General features: G+C 44.1%; 1 protein-coding gene across 5 annotated transcripts in view; it reads right to left on the reverse strand.

Annotated features, from left to right (window-relative positions):
* gpp (DOT1 like histone lysine methyltransferase grappa) overlaps positions 1–17742 on the reverse strand; it is a 74525-nt gene that overhangs the window by 50231 nt on the left and 6552 nt on the right. For all 5 annotated transcript variants that reach the window (XM_084576325.1, XM_084576327.1, XM_084576326.1 and 2 more), the window contains exons 3-4: positions 9267–9341; positions 4401–4464 (exon numbers count right to left, since the gene is read on the reverse strand). In XM_084576325.1, coding sequence (XP_084432451.1) covers positions 4401–4464; positions 9267–9341 — 139 coding nt within the window. The remainder of the gene's footprint in view (positions 1–4400; positions 4465–9266; positions 9342–17742) is intronic.

Raw genomic sequence — 17742 nt, forward strand, 5'->3', positions numbered from 1 at the left:
CTCTGACAAGACAAGCAGCCAAAGCATGTAAAGATATACAATATAACAAAGGCTGGCTTTAGCAACAAACTTGAAACAGACTAGCAGCAAACAGAACGCTTGCTGGCGCGTTTCATAACTGAACACCTACTCTGCCTATTTTGACTTAGTAACTTCAAATGTCGAGTCTACCATTTCGATGCGCTCAAGCAGTGCCACTAATTTAGAGTTCAGATTACCGTATTTATTTGCATAATGCTCGCACTTGCGTAATGCTTGCACCCCCAACATTGGGCATCAAAAAGTGGAAATTTTTTTCCCTCACATAATATCGCATCACCAATATTAACACCATGAGAGTCGTCTGCTAGTAGTAACAAGCGCCATCTTTGAAGCGCTACTGAACCTGGCTGGCCTCGTGTGCACGCGCTACCAGGCGGCAATAGCGTGCTCGCGTAGATCATCATCATCATCATAGGTTATGCTCGTCTTTTTTTTTTTTTTTACCTCCATAATGCTCGTAGTCGTCGCCAATTTGCGAGATGTCTCCGTGTTCCACGTCTCATTCTAATTGTTCCTTCGTTCCGTCCACCGTGGTTGCGTCCGTGTTCCTTGCTTTGTTCCACCGCCTACGGTGTTCTTGGTGCCGCATCGGGATGGGGCGGTACGCAAGTTATACAGCTACTTTTAAGCTGAAAGCGCTACAGCATAGCAACCGCACTGCCAGCAGGCACTTCAGCGTCAACGAGTTCTGCGTAGTACATTGCAGTGTCGACACGAACTCGTGTCAAGTCTCTAATCAAGAGTAGAACTGCATGGACTGCGGTCAGCATTATACCACGAAACGCAGGGAGTGATAAGGCTTCGTGTGGCAAATAAAGTGCTTTAGCAATTTGTGTTTTTGGCGACCCTGTACTTTTATAATAAGGGTAAGTTCTACTTGAAAGTAATGTTTTGGTTATATTTACAATAGCTGGCCTAAGAATCATGATTCACACCTATTTAAATTGGCTTTTAGCACTCCAAAACACTTGCTCGAAAATTTTTCCCGCATAATTATCACACCCCCCAACTTGGCATCAATTTTCCGTGAAAAAAAGTGCGAGCATTACGCGAGTAAATGCGATAATAAACACAACATTTGCACTCGCTATCTTGTGCATATCTTTGTCGATCCTATGTCTGTGCTGATAAATTCCTGAGCACTAGTTAGTAGTGCCTTCAGGAACGATAGATGCCACTGAAGGGTAGCCTCTTCATCCTTCAGCATTTCTGCTTCACTGCCTCCTGCCAATAGTTCACCATTCTTTTGTTTGAGTAATGCTAAGGCTTATTTTTAACACCTTGGCGATAGGCCCTGCATGGCTTTCCAACACCGTTGGGAAGATTCCTAGTGATTGACACCTTTGGCGTACCAACCCATTACTCTTCAAGTATGATCTTGTCAGCAGTAGGCCTGACATGCTTGTCACCGACAGAGACACTCGGTGGTGAATACTTCTTGTTTTCACAGCAGAACCATTAGAATAACCCATGCAGTTTCTGCAGTCGTAGAGTTTCTTAACGGCTCACTGTAGTTTGCAACTATTTGCTTCGCTTGCTGCTCTTGTTTCTTTCTCCAACAGCGATTCAAAAGGCTGGGAGGTGGTATGTCACAAACTATCTCCAAACACTTGTGGCTCATAATGTTTATTATGCTCTATGCTTCCCTTCCTTACAAAATTTTATTTATATTAAGCCCAATGCAATCTTTGCCCCCAGTGCTGTGAAATTGTTCCTGTGTTCTGCTAAATTTGATGGCAGAACCTCGAGGCAGCCAGTTTGGAGCAGTTTTAGAGCAATATTGCATTTTGGAACAGGATGGAGCAGGGAAAGCAGTTTGGAGCAGAATGGAGCTAATGGAGCAGCCCTTCCACCCCTGCCAAAGCAAAGCAAGTTTATGAAGCAGGCTGAGAGCCACAGAACCTTAAATTATGCCATCAATAAGCAAAAGTACCAGTGAAATACATAGCACACCTGCCCTAGCTTTCAAGTACCTTCAGACCTGCCATTAGTTCTGCTTCAAGCAACAGCTCCAATGCTGGTTGCAATCTAGGACAGAAAAACATTCAGGAAGAACAGTGATTCATAGTCCATACAGAGCTAGGAGCCTAATATGCATTTACCTGCCACAAAGTATGCAGTTCTAGAACATACAGAGCGAAGAGTGTAGTGGCAGTACAAGAGAAGTGTTTAAGCAAAGCGATGCTGCATAACGACTGCAGATTACAAGTTCCCCATGTAGCCCAATCTCTCCTGCAGTTCTAACCCCTGACTGTGGAAGCAGCTTTTACGCGACCGGAAGCAGCTTTTACGCGACCACGATCACCTTTCCATAACTGCCCCACACTTGGCTCCTCTCACGTTCTGAATGCAAGCGTTCCATGAGCTGCACTCGAGCAGAGTTTTCTATAGTCGTCCACTAAACAGGCACTATAGACGGGCAATCTGTTAGGCTCTGCAAAACAGTTAAACTAATAAGGCGCCCTGCCGCGGTGGAGGTGCAGTGATTAAGATCCCCGACTACTGTGCCGGAGTACCCGGGTTCTATCCCAACCGCCGGCAGCTGCATTTCGATGGAGACGGAACAGAGAGGCATCCTGTGCGTTGTCAGTGCACGTTAAAGATCCCCAGGTGGTCGAAATCATTCCGTAGCCCTCCACTACGGCTCTTTCCACTTTCACTCCCACCTTCCTCCCTTCCCTTACGGTGCGGTTCGGGTGTTCACAGAACAAGTGTGACAGTTACTGCGCCTTTCCTTTCCTGAGAACCAATTATTATTATTATTATAGGACAGCCACTTCACAAAATCAGAAAAGCCTGATAAAATGGGCTTCCCTGCCAGTAATTGTGGCAAAATCTGTAGTGATATTACGAAGGGAAAGCTATGAGCGTTAATCTGCAGCCGTATTAAGGGACTGCAGTGCACATAAAAAGCATACACGGTAAGTCTTTCTAAACAGGAAACAGTATTGAATTGAAGGCTCTGTCCTTCTCCCCCACCAGGCTTGCCACATAGAGCAAAAGGCCGCTGACCGAAATCTAAACAAAGTAAATCAACACTTCGCCACAAAAAGTGCAAAAGGAATTTGTTCTATCCTTGCAACAGACAACCTGCAGTGGCAAGACTTGTCAGACATGTCTTAGCAAAACACCACATGTGAGTTTTTGCATGACTTACTTTTTTCTTTGCCTAGTGAGAAACTTGGTGTTATTGTTGTGTATGTGTGTGCGTGATTTTTTTTTTCCTTGATGATGAATTGTTTCTGAATTTGTAATGATTTATTTCCTCTAAAACATGCAACACTGGCTGCCTGGTCTTCTCACAAGCACTGCGTGCTTAGATTGACCAGCATACCTTTATGTGTACTTGTGTTTAGAAATAAAAGTTGATTGATTGATTGATTGATTGATTGATTGATTGATTGATTGGATGCCAGAGCTGCTGAACAATGAAAAACTATGTTGACGCTTATTAATTATCATTATGTGATGATAATGCATTACCGTTAGGCCTCCCTTCTTTTCACTGCTTCTGTCATACTGCTTGCCTTCTCCATCTATTGTCTTTATACTTCGCCAAGAATGTATTTGCACACTGAGAGCTCATGGCTAAATTCTGCCCAGCAAACTGCCGAGCAATCTTGCTGTATTCTTCGCAGAGTCATTCTTAGTCATTTTCAGTCATCAATTTTACCTTCACTTTCTGGCCTCTCGCCTACAAGGGATAAGGGGACTGCTCTTCCTCAGCATTTTCAGCAACCAACCATGGCGGATGGCCATTCACACGACATACACTGACACTGGATTGTCCTCCCAATGAGACTTAGAATGTTGTCAGCTATACTACCAGCAACACTCTCATAAAAGCTTACTCCTTCCTTCCACACACAGCTTTGCTATGCCCAATATCTGGAATTCAGCTCCCCTGAGGACCAACATTTTCCTGTGTGCTCAACTCCAGTGCCACTGCTGAAGCAGTCAAGCTGGCTCAGAGGCCACATGATGTGTGTGCATACAGTTTTCATATACTGCCCCCAAAGCAAGCAGCGCAGTTATATCAACACAACCCCTTCAATGGCTTGACCAACAAAGCCTCTCGTTACAACTGCAACTCCTCCAAATCGCTCAGTGAACAGGTCAATCTTCCCAGACCAATGCTCAGAGGACCAATGCCAGAATATGATCACAGACTCTAAATAAAAGTTCACCTGGCATAGCACAGCATGGAACTAACGAGATGCAATACATACAATGTGTCATGGGTTTGAATGACAACCATGCCACCAACACAAGCAAGCACTTGAAGCCAGCAGCACCAAAAAAAAATGGCCCGGAGAGTAAGACTGAACGCTCAGCAGCAGCAACAGCCACCAACTCACGAGTTGCAGAAAGCTGTCGATGGCCCTGTTGTACTTGTCACAGAGGGTCCGCATGCTCTCGTAACTGCAAGAAAAACAAAACAAGGCACGTGTACAAATGAGCAGATCAGAACTCAAAGCAGAGCACAAACAGGAACAAAAAGCTTCTACCAAAGGTCTCAAAGAACATGCACCATCTATTTTTGCCCCACCGCGGTGGTGCAGTACTTAATATGCCGGACTACTGTGACGGAGTTCCCAGGTTCGAACCAAACCGCCGCCAGTCGCATTTCGATGGAGGCAAAACAGATAGGTGTCCGTGTGCTGTGCAATGTCAGTGCACGTTAAAGAACCACAGGTGGTCAAAATTTCCAGAGCCCTCCCACTACGGCTTCTCTCATAGCCTGAATTGCTTTGAGATGTTGAACCCTAAAAAACCAACACGGAACTATTTTCCTTTTTTTTTTTAAGGAAAATGTCAGTCACCAGCCAGTAACCTTTTCCTACCTGAACATCAGTTCCGGTCACCAGCTTGTTGAATCAACAACAAATACTGCTGCAGTGAAACCCCTGCCACAGTCATGTATTTGCAGCTATTTCACAAAATATCAAGAACAGAGATGTAAAGTGCAAAAACCCTCATTTCTGCGAAGATTTTTTACTGCCACAAGCTTTCATTCAGGAATTTCAATCCATGTAAAACGATATAACACGGTTGCACTTCATGCTGATCCATAAAAGCACTTTGTGAATGTGACCAAGTGACCTTTGCAAGCAGGCATCTCCCAAGTAAAGCCACTCGCAGTGCCCGAATCGCAAAAGCACCAATGTTGCTGGTTTGACCAGTGGCTGCTAAGATTTCAGACGAAGATGCCAATATGCTCGACACTACTGAAGTATGCACCTACAAGGACCAGCCTTCACCTTTCAGGCATGCGGTTATTATACAAATTCATAACAACCGGCCCGAACAGGATAACAGGCCAGGAGCCGATGAAAGCTTGGGTAGTCAAAGCATCTTCGCAACATCTGTGCTTTACCTAAATCCCCTCAGTAAATATTCTGTCACTTTGACGTTGCTTTCATATCCCTTCACAACTTACTTTCCTTCAAAGTGTATGATGTCAAGTAAGTTCCGTTTCTACACCTCGAAAATGTGCTGGCCAACTGCTGGCTATTTCCATAAAAGTAGCAAAGTTCCCACTTTGCGCTCTACCTGTAGTTGTGTCAGTTCTCAAGTCTTCAACACACCAATTTTGCGCACAAAAAAAAAAAAAAAAAAAAAAAAAAAACTGCAGTAAAAAAATCTTGCAACGTGCTTCAATCATTCAAGATTTTTTTTTATGTCGTTGTGCAAGAGGAAGGTTTCCACTCACGGTTTCCTTGAATATTAATTCTTTAAACCCTTACACACACTCGGGAACTAAACACTCCCTTTCTTTGGGTGGGCCAGTGCCCACATTGTTTTATTATGTGTAGGTTTACATTGTATTGTAGAAAGGAAGACGGTGCTATCATTTAAAGCCACACTTATGGGGTGAATACCATGTTTAGCATGACAAAGCTGTTCATAGTGCAGCCCTACACATGTAACTAGATAATGCTCACGCCTGTCGGTCACGAAACAAGCTTCATATCCAGATAATTCTAAGCCATGTTCGAGTAAAGCACAGGCAGTAGCCATGATAACTCTGACCCATGATAGAAATCCAGAACACACACCGCTTATTATGGCCTTCCGTGGGTCACATAAAGAAAAAGAATCGTAACTGTCTTACTCCAGGCGGACACCACGGTCAGTATGAGTCTTTAGAATGCAATAAATTTCCACGTTTCCAACCCCTCACCACCAAGCCTGAAGCAACCCTGAACCGTAAGATGAGAGAATAGACCTTGGGGGAGTGAAAAGATAACAAAGAACAACATGACCTTGACAGACGGGCCTGGATTCATTTCAGCCAATATGGATTAATGCTGCACAAGTAGCAGGCTCTGCGCTATTTTAACACATGGACTCCAGTACAGCACTAAATAATTTACCACTGTTTTTTACTTTCAGTGAACCTTGTATTGACATGTATTTCCTAAACTGAAAGTAGTATGTGATTATTTTATCATATCAAGAAGAAGGAAAAGATGTTTGCCAGCCCCGGTATCTGCTATCCGATATCTGAAGCATATCTGAGGAAATAGAAGAGGTGAGCGATAGGGAGAAAGGACAGGGTAGGTAAAAATAAAAAGAAATATATACACTATGGCACAATATACAGTAGTTTGCCTGAGGCCGCCCGCCCGCAAATGTCTTAGGTCACTGAGAATTCGGCACATCAGACGGGGCCTCCGCAATAGCTCCAAGCGTAGAGACACAAATGTTCAAGTACAGTAGTTAATTGAAATCTATATACTCGTTTTTCTAAACTCAACCTAATCAGCCTTAATCATCAATTCAATCAACAGTGCACCACGGCCTGCACCACTGGACATTTCCATAGTAAGTCCACAAAGAAGAAAAAGAAAACACTACTGAAATAACTTCGCTCAGTTTGTACTAAGCTGCGGCCACCTTTTTTACTGAACATATCTCACTATACAACACCGCCTTTCTAGAAGGTCCAAGTGGCCATCGCAATAAGCCAGAGTAAAATGGCCAAATGCTTAAAGACAAGTGTCAAGGCCGCCTGCACAGCAATGTCACGGGACGCACAGGTGACAGATGGCACCAACAGTACAAAATTAAGTACAGTTGCAATTATCACACAAGGAACAAAAGGAGTGTTGAAGATAAGGCTCAGTGGGTGAGGTATCTGCTCTCAAGACTTCCTCCCGTTATCACTTTCCATGAACAAAGCTCCTGCGTCCCTGCCAATGCAAAAGATTAACAAGGAATGCAGAAGCTGTTGCTTCCCCCCTAACCCCCGGCGACAGGCTAAAGCCGCGTTCAGACTACATGCGCAACGCACGTATCGTTCGTAAGGATCGTAAGCGTAAACGCAAAAAACGTAACGTGTCTGTTCAGACTGCTGTCGTATTGAGCGTAAAATGCGCAACGTACGCAGCCAGCGTGGGCGTAAATGTCGGAGGACCCGCGACTTTTACGACTAGCACAGATACGTCTGTTACGCGCGACCAATGCGCACAGCCGTTTCGGTTTTCCTTTTCCGGTCACGGGGCTTCCGGTCCTCCCAGATTTCGCGCGCAAACCCTTGTAGGCGACATCATCCAACGCTCCTACTCTGCTGCAGTGTCTCGACTAGCCGGTGTTGTGCTGTGTCGGTGATTGTGTCTGTGTCGGTGATTGCGTCTGCCCGCAGCTTGATCATGTGCAGTGCGGAATATTTGCTGTGGAATTATCAGCCTCTCATAAAAAAAGTTCGGCAGAGGCCGGCTCTCTACTACGAGTAGCTGAAATCGCGCAGAGAGAAGTGCAAAACGATGCCTGGCTGCAAATTGCCGGTGCGCTCAGTCAAAGTAGTAAGTGGTTTATCAATCCGTTTTTTCATGTGCGAACAAGCTCTCAACAAGCAAATGTTTTCTCTAGTTTAGAAAAGTGAAGTTATGGAAGCGGGGGATGCTCGCTTCATCCCCGTGCATTCTCGCAGCCCATCGACTCCGTTGACAAGTGAGGAAACAGTTGGCCTGCAGCGAAAGGCCGATGCGGGGCGACGTTGCGGTCGGCCGCAGAACGGAGCTGGTGCGGACTCGTCGAAGTTTGAAAGAAGCTCACCGCAAAATAGAAAAAGAAAACAGCATTTTCTGAGGGGGGGACGAGGTTCCGCGGACGTCTCCGTGTCTGCCGCGCGCCCCGGCTCATTGTTTGATGTCAGTAGTACGGCCTTTGAGTCACCGCCCCGGCCCGTCTCCAAGATCGCTCCGGGGCACTGGTAAAATCGCAAGCAGGAATGCAGGCCTGTTTTGGTGCGAGAGAGTGCGATCACGGGACACCGAGCAGGAGTGCGCTGTACGTCGACAATGAGAGCGGGCACCGTGAAGAAATGTGCGAAGGAGTGAGCGGTGGGTCAGCACGGTGAGCGGACGTTTGAAAACTGCGTGCGAACGTGCGTGTGCGAAATGAAGAAATGTATTTGTAATCGAGTGGTTAATTGTTAATATACCCATTATTCTTTTTCGTGTTTTATTTGTGTGTCCAGTCTTTTCTTTCACATCTCATTTTGAGTTTGAAGAGCCCAGACCTCCGCTATCAGCCGCTCGCTAACCGGCGCCATGTTGAGAGCGGTGATTGGCCGGTCGTAAAGAACGCATCTTACCGAACGGCCCAGTGTGAACATGCGCGGTCGCAAGCTACGTAAACGGGAGTTCCAGCCGCTATGCGCACTGCGATAAATACGATACTTACGACGGATGCGCACGTAGTCTGAACGCGGCTTAAGGTCAGTTCCCTGATATAACCTTGTCACCTGCTGGTTTGTTTCTATCGCACAGAGTAGGTTCCTGGTTCATTGCAAGCATCATGGTCAAATGCACCTTTTCAAGAGACCCGCATGTGCAACACAACCCCAGTGCACGCATACGTGTCACCAACTGACTGCACATCATCAAATTAAATCAGGCTTGAACACAAACCACAGATCACCGGTTTAAGAAAGTCCCACACAACATAATCCCTTTTTCTTTGCCCATGCAAATTTAAAAAAGCTCTGACATTAAAATGTGAATCCAGTGGGTTACATACTAATACAACAAAATATCTATGATCAACCCCATTGGCTGCAGCGAGCCGGTATACTATCATAGCAAATTGCAATCAGAACTTGTAAGTCCAACATCAAAACCAAACCTGACCATCAGAAGCAAGTGCAAACCGGTCAACACGAAATGCCAACAGGCAGATATTAGAAACTGCAGTCGAGCAGGCCGACAGAGACTCACCTTTTGGTGTCGTAGTCATTGAGGACGTGGTTTTCCATCGCTGCCTTGAGCTCTGGAAAGTCCTCGCAGACCCAGCTGAAAAGAAAAATGCACCAAAGGTCATAAACACGGACACAACATGAAGCACCTTCATTTTGCAGTAAATTGGAAAGACAAAGCAGTTCCCAAAAGTATATTTTCAGATCATACCACGAAAAAAAGGCACAAGGTTGTAACTGCTGCCGTAGAGATCCAGTTCTTTCCAAGCCCCTCTAATGTACTGAACATGCCCTGAACAATTCCTTGCCATCAGCAGCAAAACAGATTGAGTCTTTTTCTAAGCCTGGTGTCGACATAGGCACAGCACAGTAAATTAGCCCAAGCTTTTTGCCCGGGTGTTTTACTAACAACCCCAAACTAAGATTTTGCCAAGGTTTGTCCTTCACACTTGATGGGAACAGCTTAGCTTCGCAGGCCACTGCATTACAACACTAAGCCATTAACGCAGACAAATATTACACATATTTAACGGCCAGACTCTCTCGCTGTGCTGTGCATGTCATCTTCATCAACCTCCATCCACGAGCAATGAACCCAGAACACACCGGTATCGCATTGCCCTCTTAAAGGGACCAAGAAATGGGTTCTGAATTTGCTGGTAAGTAATGTGTTCAGTGTGTCAAATGAATAATCATTCGTCTGAAGTTCAACTCCATAGAACAAAGCAATTCATTTTTTTTTTTTTCATTCATATTCATGGCCTGACTGGCCACAACGCAGCGGCAGTTATTGGAATTACTCATCGTCAAGGTATTTGTCATAAGTATGGTGACTTCACTATGGGTGATAGGCCATCAGAAGCCTGCTCAATTTGCTGAGCAAGCCACTCGAGCATATGTGACCGCGGTCAATGTCGCTACATACATGGTTCCGATTTACCGCTGCCGCATCTTTCAGTCAGACAACCATGCTTAGAGCTGTGTATCCATTACAGCAACCGAAAGCTGGTAAATGAAATGCCAGCCGATAATGTGCTCATGAATGCAGTCCCCAAGCTGTTTTTTTTTTTTTCTGGTGCCTTTGAATTTGTAAGTTGAGGGGAAAAGGAAGTGTCATTTTTAATCACAGATAACTCTGGTGCTAACTGAGCTAGTTCAAAAATTCTTGCTATGGCGTAACAAATGATACAATACCGATCACCTGTCAGCTTTGTTTGTTTGTTTGTTTGTGTGTGTGTGTGTGTGTGTGTGTGTGTGTGTGTGTGTGTGTGTGTGTGTGTGTGTGTGTGTGTGTGTGTGTGTGTGTGTGTGTGTGTGCGTGCGTGTGCGTGTGTGTGAAATCAATACTACTCTAGGTTTCAAGCCTTTAGCGTAGCGCGGCCGGTAGCCACGTCTTACCCACGTGAAGCTGTGGCGTGGGCTGGCAGGAGCTGCCAACTTGGGTCTCCCGTTTCACATGGGACGGTTCTGTCAGAATCAGCCTGCTAGGACCCTGGCATTCACGTTACCCCTATAAGCCACTAAGGCACATTCATACGGCTTGGTTAAAACGGGGCTTAATATGTGGGCTGAGAAAGAAGAAAAAAGAGAAGAACGCTCGGTCACCCGCAGCTAATGCTTTCGCTCAATGTTTGGTTCAGCAGCGTTGAACCCTTGTAATTTTTTTAACTGAAGTAAATAGCCTTTCCTGGACACTCTAAGGGAGGACACAAGTCTTAGAAACCGAAAAATCGGCAAAAAATTGATTTTTCATAAACATTATTTTCAGTCAGCAACCAGTTCTGCACCTGTCTGAAAAATTTTCCACAAGTACTTTGTCTGCAAAAATTATTTTTTATTGTCACTGTTGATCAAATTTCAACCAAAATCAACGACAAAATGCCAATTTTCCCATGGCATGCCGCTCCTTTTCCGTGCATGCTATTGAAACCATCTTGGTCTCGAATTAAAGAGCAGCTTTTCCTCTTCAAATTCCCGCCACTGCCATTCTCGACCGTTCAATTGACCAGAGTAAAAAAATGCATCAAGGAAAGGTCCAAATACGCATTCCTATTCGTTACTCAGGACACATGACATGAAGGCTCTACCCAATTAGCTGAATCCTCCGTTGTCTGCACGATGCGCGCTTGGTTGCAGCCTCACCGCGAAAGGCAGTGCCATTTTGTTTCTGCGTTGTGATCGAAGCAGTACAAGATGCATTAACCTACGATAGAATTTCACCCCAGAAACAAATTTGCTTAAGGACGCAAATTGTTCGCAGATCGAAAAACTTCACAACGAAGACATGCACAGAACGTTTTCGTGACGTGTGCAATGCAGGCTACTGACAATCGTCAAACTGCTTTGAATGATGTACTTTCAGAAATGAATGTTGGCCAATGCGAACGTTTCATGCTTATGTGAGAAACAAGCTGACGCCTGCTTTTATTCATGCAACTAAAAAAACACAAGTGCACATAGTCTGTTCGCAAGCTGCATGCTGAACTTCACTGCATGCTAAGCAATTCAGGAAACATTGCAGCTTCCTATAAGATGACAGACCATGCCAGGGGCTTATTATGCTTTTGCAAACGTAATTGTGCAAATATTTCTTGCTTTAAATCGTTAAAATTAGTTTGGTGCATTTTTTGGCTCCTTCTCAAAACTGCGTTTCGAGTTGAACTACAAGTTTTCCAAAAGGTGAAAGCAAATTTTTTTTTTTTCCACCTGTAAAATGTTTTTATCTTGAAATTCCCCTGTAATTCTGAAATTCTGTGAGTGCCAAGTTCTGAGGGCTGATAAATTTCTAATATTAGCTCAATTTGAGAACTGCTTCCAACATTGTATTCCTCGTACTTTGTAGTATCCGCCTGCGTGTTACAAATTTTCTGATGAGGATTTTTTTTCCCATATTGTTTGGGCAGACAATAGCAATAATTTTCTAGCACTTTTAGACCTAACTGTCCCGGAAGGAAAAGTTCTGCATATTTGGAATCAGTAGAAAAAAACTGAACATTTCTATAAGTTCCGTCAAATTTTGTTGGTAAAAAGTTTCAGGGAAGCACCTATAGATATGGTAGGATGAACTGAATAAAAAAGGCAATTTTATTTATTTCATTACCAACAAATGGCGCACAATATAAGAAGAAAATTCATGCAGCAGCCAGTGTGGATGCCACAGGAGGACGACATTTAGAAATGGCATCAAAGGCCATTCCTACTGGTATTTCAAATGGCATACACAAGCTTTGCTTTGCATACTGTTTTCCATCGCTTCTTTTTTCTTTTGTACACCGTCAGTTTTTACACTTGCATCTCCACGACATTGTAACACATGAAATACATGTTTCAGATTTCTTATCTTCCAACTGAATACATTTGAATGAATGCCAGTCTCTTTTTCAATCCAAAATTTCTTCATAAGCAATACGCCCTTTCTTAATGTCGATGAAAAGAGAATGCCATTAGTTATGCTGTCATGCACTGCGATAAAGCAAAATTTTGAATTCAATGCAGAATACTTTTTATGTGCACCACCCCAAAGCTGCCTGTTTTCATAAAGTAAAGAGAGTTAAAGGAAATTAACTGTGCTCCTTTCCAGAGATCTGTCTAGAAAAGACGCTGTTCCCTATTAGAATTTCTTAAGGTCTTCATTACCTCACTACACATTTTATCTGAGAACTAAGCTGGGCAAAGTGGAACCAAACCGTCCATTCAGCCTTTCATGAAATTAACAAAATGCTACTGCAAGTGATGTGATGGTGCAAATTTGGAACATATTCAAACCTAAGTTCAAAGGGCACAGCCCACAGACCACTTCGGGGCTATACAAGCTCAGGATATCTTTTTAAGCATCCCGGGTATTCCGAGAGCGGTGAAAAGAAATGGATGGCCTTGGCAAGTCATGATATGTACTATCTGCGTTTCTCTTATCAATGCTTGAAAAAAGACAAACTCCAGGCACGTTGTCACGAGCTTTCCCAGCTCAATAAGCAATGCATTTGTGCCCTATGCTCACTGTGTGATCTTCACGGTGCTTGTAAATGTGGTATTGGACCGCTACAATTAATAACAGAGCATGCATAAAATATTCATAGCTTGTTAACAGGCCATGGTGCTATGCCCATCTACGTCTATATACAAAATTAGACAAAAGCCATACCAAGGAAGCTATGGAGGATCTCTCTCTCTCTCTCTGTGTGTGTGTGTGTGTGTGTGTGTGCGCACGCACGCGCGCGCGTGCATGTGTTCATCAATATGAAATAACATGTACCCATGGAAAAAATTGATTAAAAAGAACCACATACCATCGGTGGGACCTGAACCCATGACATTTGAATTTCGCATCAGCTTCTCTACCAACAGCACAACGGCAATGGGCTCTTTTACTTTAAGGTACTTGTGTTTAACCTATCCCCGAGAGGATCTCACAAACGCTATGTTGTTGTTATTTCTTCTACTCCTTATCAATCATCTCTCCGATCATATTATTTCACGCTGAACAATACACAAAAGATATCTCCTATACTTTCCTTGGTACCAGTGGGTGTTAAATCCCTTCATATGTACAGTCGCAAGCAAAAGTGGTATACAAGAAACTGGTGGCCAAGCTCAGAAAAACTGCATCACAATGCTCTCTAGTGACAGCAACAAGGACCGCAATAGCGTCACATGCATGTGAATGAAATGAGGTACTGCCACAACTGTCTCATTCCCAGACAGCTGTTGCTAGGTGGCATTGAAATGCAGTTTTCCAGAGCTCTGCCACCGGCTGCATGTTGTATACCACTTTTGCTCATGCCTGTACATCATAATGAGCCTCTAATTTCTATTACACTTCTTTGTTAATTATCCCCGCATCTTATGTGCCACGTATAATGTCTAATATATTGTGTTCTCTAATGATACGCAATAAAAAATGTATGCGACTGTGTACTTCTGAATTTTCATTTTTAGTCAGCAAGGAGGCACAGTGTGCTAACGCTGCCAGATTATTTTGTAACGCGTGCAGCTTGGTAGAGCATCTGACTGCCTAAATTTATTACATCATGCCTCTACACAGTCCCTGCCAACCCTTAAAGTAAATACCAATACCAGTTATCAGCAATTAACACCGATTAAGGAAGAAAAGAAATCAAAACTAAAAATCACACTTTTTTCTGAATACACTGCCGCATACATGTTCAATACTGCCTGGATCAAAAAAAAAAATATATGCATGCAAATCTTTCTCAAAGCTTCCTAGTTTTTCTACTTTCTCCTCCTTCTCCTTTACTTGATCTATTTCTTCTTTTCTTAATTTACTTTTTTCTTGTGCAATCCAAGTGGTGTTATAAAAGCACATAATTCGAACAATATCGGAGGTATCAAAGGCAGACCTATGAAAGCATACTGACACGGCACATTCCTCGTCTTCACTGTATGCTGACTGCGAGCGCTTGCCTCCTCGAGGTGAGGAAGCTGAAGTTCTGACATTGAGCTGCCGGCCCTACCTAGCTCACTGCCACACTGTGGTCACTAGTGACTTCTACCAAACCTGACTCACAATACAGACAAAAGTCAAATTTACAGGAGGTTAGTCACTATTACAGGCAATCTCACACCCATGCGTGCCTCCTAGGAACATTTTTGACATTAATGGATAAATGTCCACCCTTCCTGCCCTGTCATATGCCAGCCTGTAATATTGCCCACACCAACAGAATATTATATGAGATGCAAGGGCTAGTCAAGTCTACCAGTCAAGTCTCAGTAGTTTGCAATAGCGGTTCAAACTAATGTGATATGTACAGTATGGTACACTGTTAAAGGGAACATGAGATCGAGAGGCCTAAGCCCTTTGCAAAGCACTGCCACCAACCACTGGCAAGTATAGATGGCACCAAGTGCAAGTTCGGGAAGAGCAGCCAGAAGTGCTTACTGCACATGCAACTTGTACGATTGTCGCTCTCTCGGGACTGCTTTGCAACATGCGGCAGCAATGGGGCCTGATGTACCCTTTAACAGTGGAACATACTGTACCTCCAAACACATGCCACTCATCATTGTAAGTGCAGGTGGTTCACTGAGAAGTGAGACTTATTAGTTCGCCTTCCTTTCCACAAAACCAAATTAACTAAAGAAATTTAACACTTAGTCAAACTATGTGCAGTCGCTCAATACTAAAATTCGCAGAATGAAAAGATGGTGTTAAAGGTGATATTTTGTTCAGATTTAAAACAAAGCTTAAGTGTCCACCTTATATTTTATTACGTCCGAGTGCATATTTTGAATAAAAGTTGCCTTTATATGAAAGCCTCTAATTTATGTCTTTCTACTGGGTTTCGAAATGTAGCTTTGGGGCTAGATTGCACCTCCCATCAAGTACACAGCATGACAAGTTTTATTCGTTGATACAGGCCATGATGAAGCAGACACATCACTTTAAACACTGTGTCATTCATTGCAACTATTTTTAAAGAAAAGAAAGTCCGCGAACTTGCCCGCTTATAGTTAGCAGCTCGAGTGAGGACCTGATCTATCTAACCTGATCTTCTGCTCCATGCAAGAATGCCAGCTTTTCTCCATAAGTTAACTAGGAAGAACAATAAGACTGACATATGCATAACTTGCTCCAATATGAAGCCTACACAGCAACTCACTCAAAGCATATCGAAAAAAGAAAAACCTTGCTGTCAACCTAATTATCCGCTTATTGGAGCTCAAATTTCGCACAGCGGGCAAATTTAGCGGTAATGTTAGTTCTGAGATATGTTTGGACAATTATAGGGTTGATGTTTCATTCTTCGCAACAATGCTACATAAATCCCCAAGTGACAATTGCCTACGGCTGCTAAATAATTTATATTCGAAATCCTTTTCTCTCCTGTTTCGGTTTCAACAGCCGAGTGATAGCTTAAAGGGCCACTGTCCAGGGAAGGACCTTTTAAGCGAAGGAGCCCAGTGTTTCGATCAGGTACCGGAGATAGGCTCCCAAAGCATCGCTGGGCGGCGCTGCGGCTCCTGATGGGCAACGCCATCTGTGGCAGAAAAACACACACTGGGACGCCGCCGGCTCGGCTCGCTGCCTTCGCGACGTGCGCAGCGCGCTTTCTCTCGAACGAGCACGCGCCCTGACGCGCCCCCGCAGGCGCATTGCAACATGCCGCCTGCATTCCGTCTTGATTATTGGACAACCTGCCGCGTATTTCCATGGAGGAAACGTAATTATAGGCGAGAAAGTTTTTATTCACGTCAGCACTGTAGAGCAGACGACAGACGGCGATGAGCAAATATTGATTGTGAATGCGTTCCCACATTAGCGAAAACGTAGGAAGTTTATCTCGAGGTAAGTCAGCTATGCAACTATATTGTCGTATATAATATGTTTAAAAACTGCAGAAGTATTATCAGTACTCTGAGATAAAGTTGCTCGCTTGTTGATTATTGTTTTGGCCTGTAGCATGAGATCTATATACGGTTTTGTTTTTATTATTACGATGTTACTAAAGCAAATCTTGCAGTAGAAGAATAAGCTATAGTCCGAAGGAGATGTTTCTTCAAAGGCACGAACGCTAGCAGTCTCAAAAGCACATGCGTGCTCCGCGCGCTGCACGCGACATAACCGGCTCGCTGGCTCGGAAGGAAGGTGAAATCCAAGCTTGTACTACAATCGTGCTTTATTTCGGTTCTTACTAAATGGAATGGTTGTGCTTCATTTATATTTGGTTTGCATTTACGAAACCTGTGACGCGAATAGGGTGCTCCGTGCGAGTAGTGTCAATCGAGCCATAACTAGGATCGCTTTTGTATTGCACTTCCAACATATTTTGGTTATGAATAATAATAATGTTGGTTCATTTATTGGCCAATTTGCGGAAATCTGTAAAAGCGGCTCAGCCAAGCATGTCCCCCCCCCCCCCCCCAAAGAAAAAAAAAAGGCCTCGTTCCTAGATATTTTCTTGGTCGTAGGGCACATTCACACATCATTATCGATCGCGGACGTCGCACGCTGGATATCTGTTGATTTGGTTGCTTTCAGAACACTCGCAAAGCAGGGAGAGAGCACAGAAAATCGGCAAAGCAAGACACGCGCGGAGCGAAGAGCAGGATAATCCTCTACCCCCTTCACTTCGTATAGATGGTGTTAAACCATTGTACTCTTTTGATGCCTCTCTAAGACGTCTTTGTCAACTGTCGAACATTTCTGAGTTTATGGAGAAGGGGAAAATTGGCCCTTTTCGTTTCCACAAAGAACGCGAGACTTCTCAGAATGCTGTCAAGCGGTTGGAAAACAGGTCTTGTGGAAACGCTTCCAATGAAATCTGCAAAGTTCCACACGTGAGCCTCGTCTTTTGGCGCTTCGCCTACTATTGTGGCTACCCATGACACAATGCTACTTAGTACCTCCGTTTCGCATCAGCGGAAGCATTTTTGTATCGCCAAATAACCGCCAGGCGCAACTCGATCGCCGCATGTGCACAGGAAGCTAGCGGAGCTATAGTGCTCGCGGAGCGTCTGCTCCGGCGACGTCCCATCGT

Source organism: Amblyomma maculatum, chromosome 8 (assembly GCF_055883805.1).
Source record: "Amblyomma maculatum isolate TAMU_Amacu chromosome 8, ASM5588380v1, whole genome shotgun sequence".
NCBI classification, from domain to species: domain Eukaryota; kingdom Metazoa; phylum Arthropoda; class Arachnida; order Ixodida; family Ixodidae; genus Amblyomma; species Amblyomma maculatum.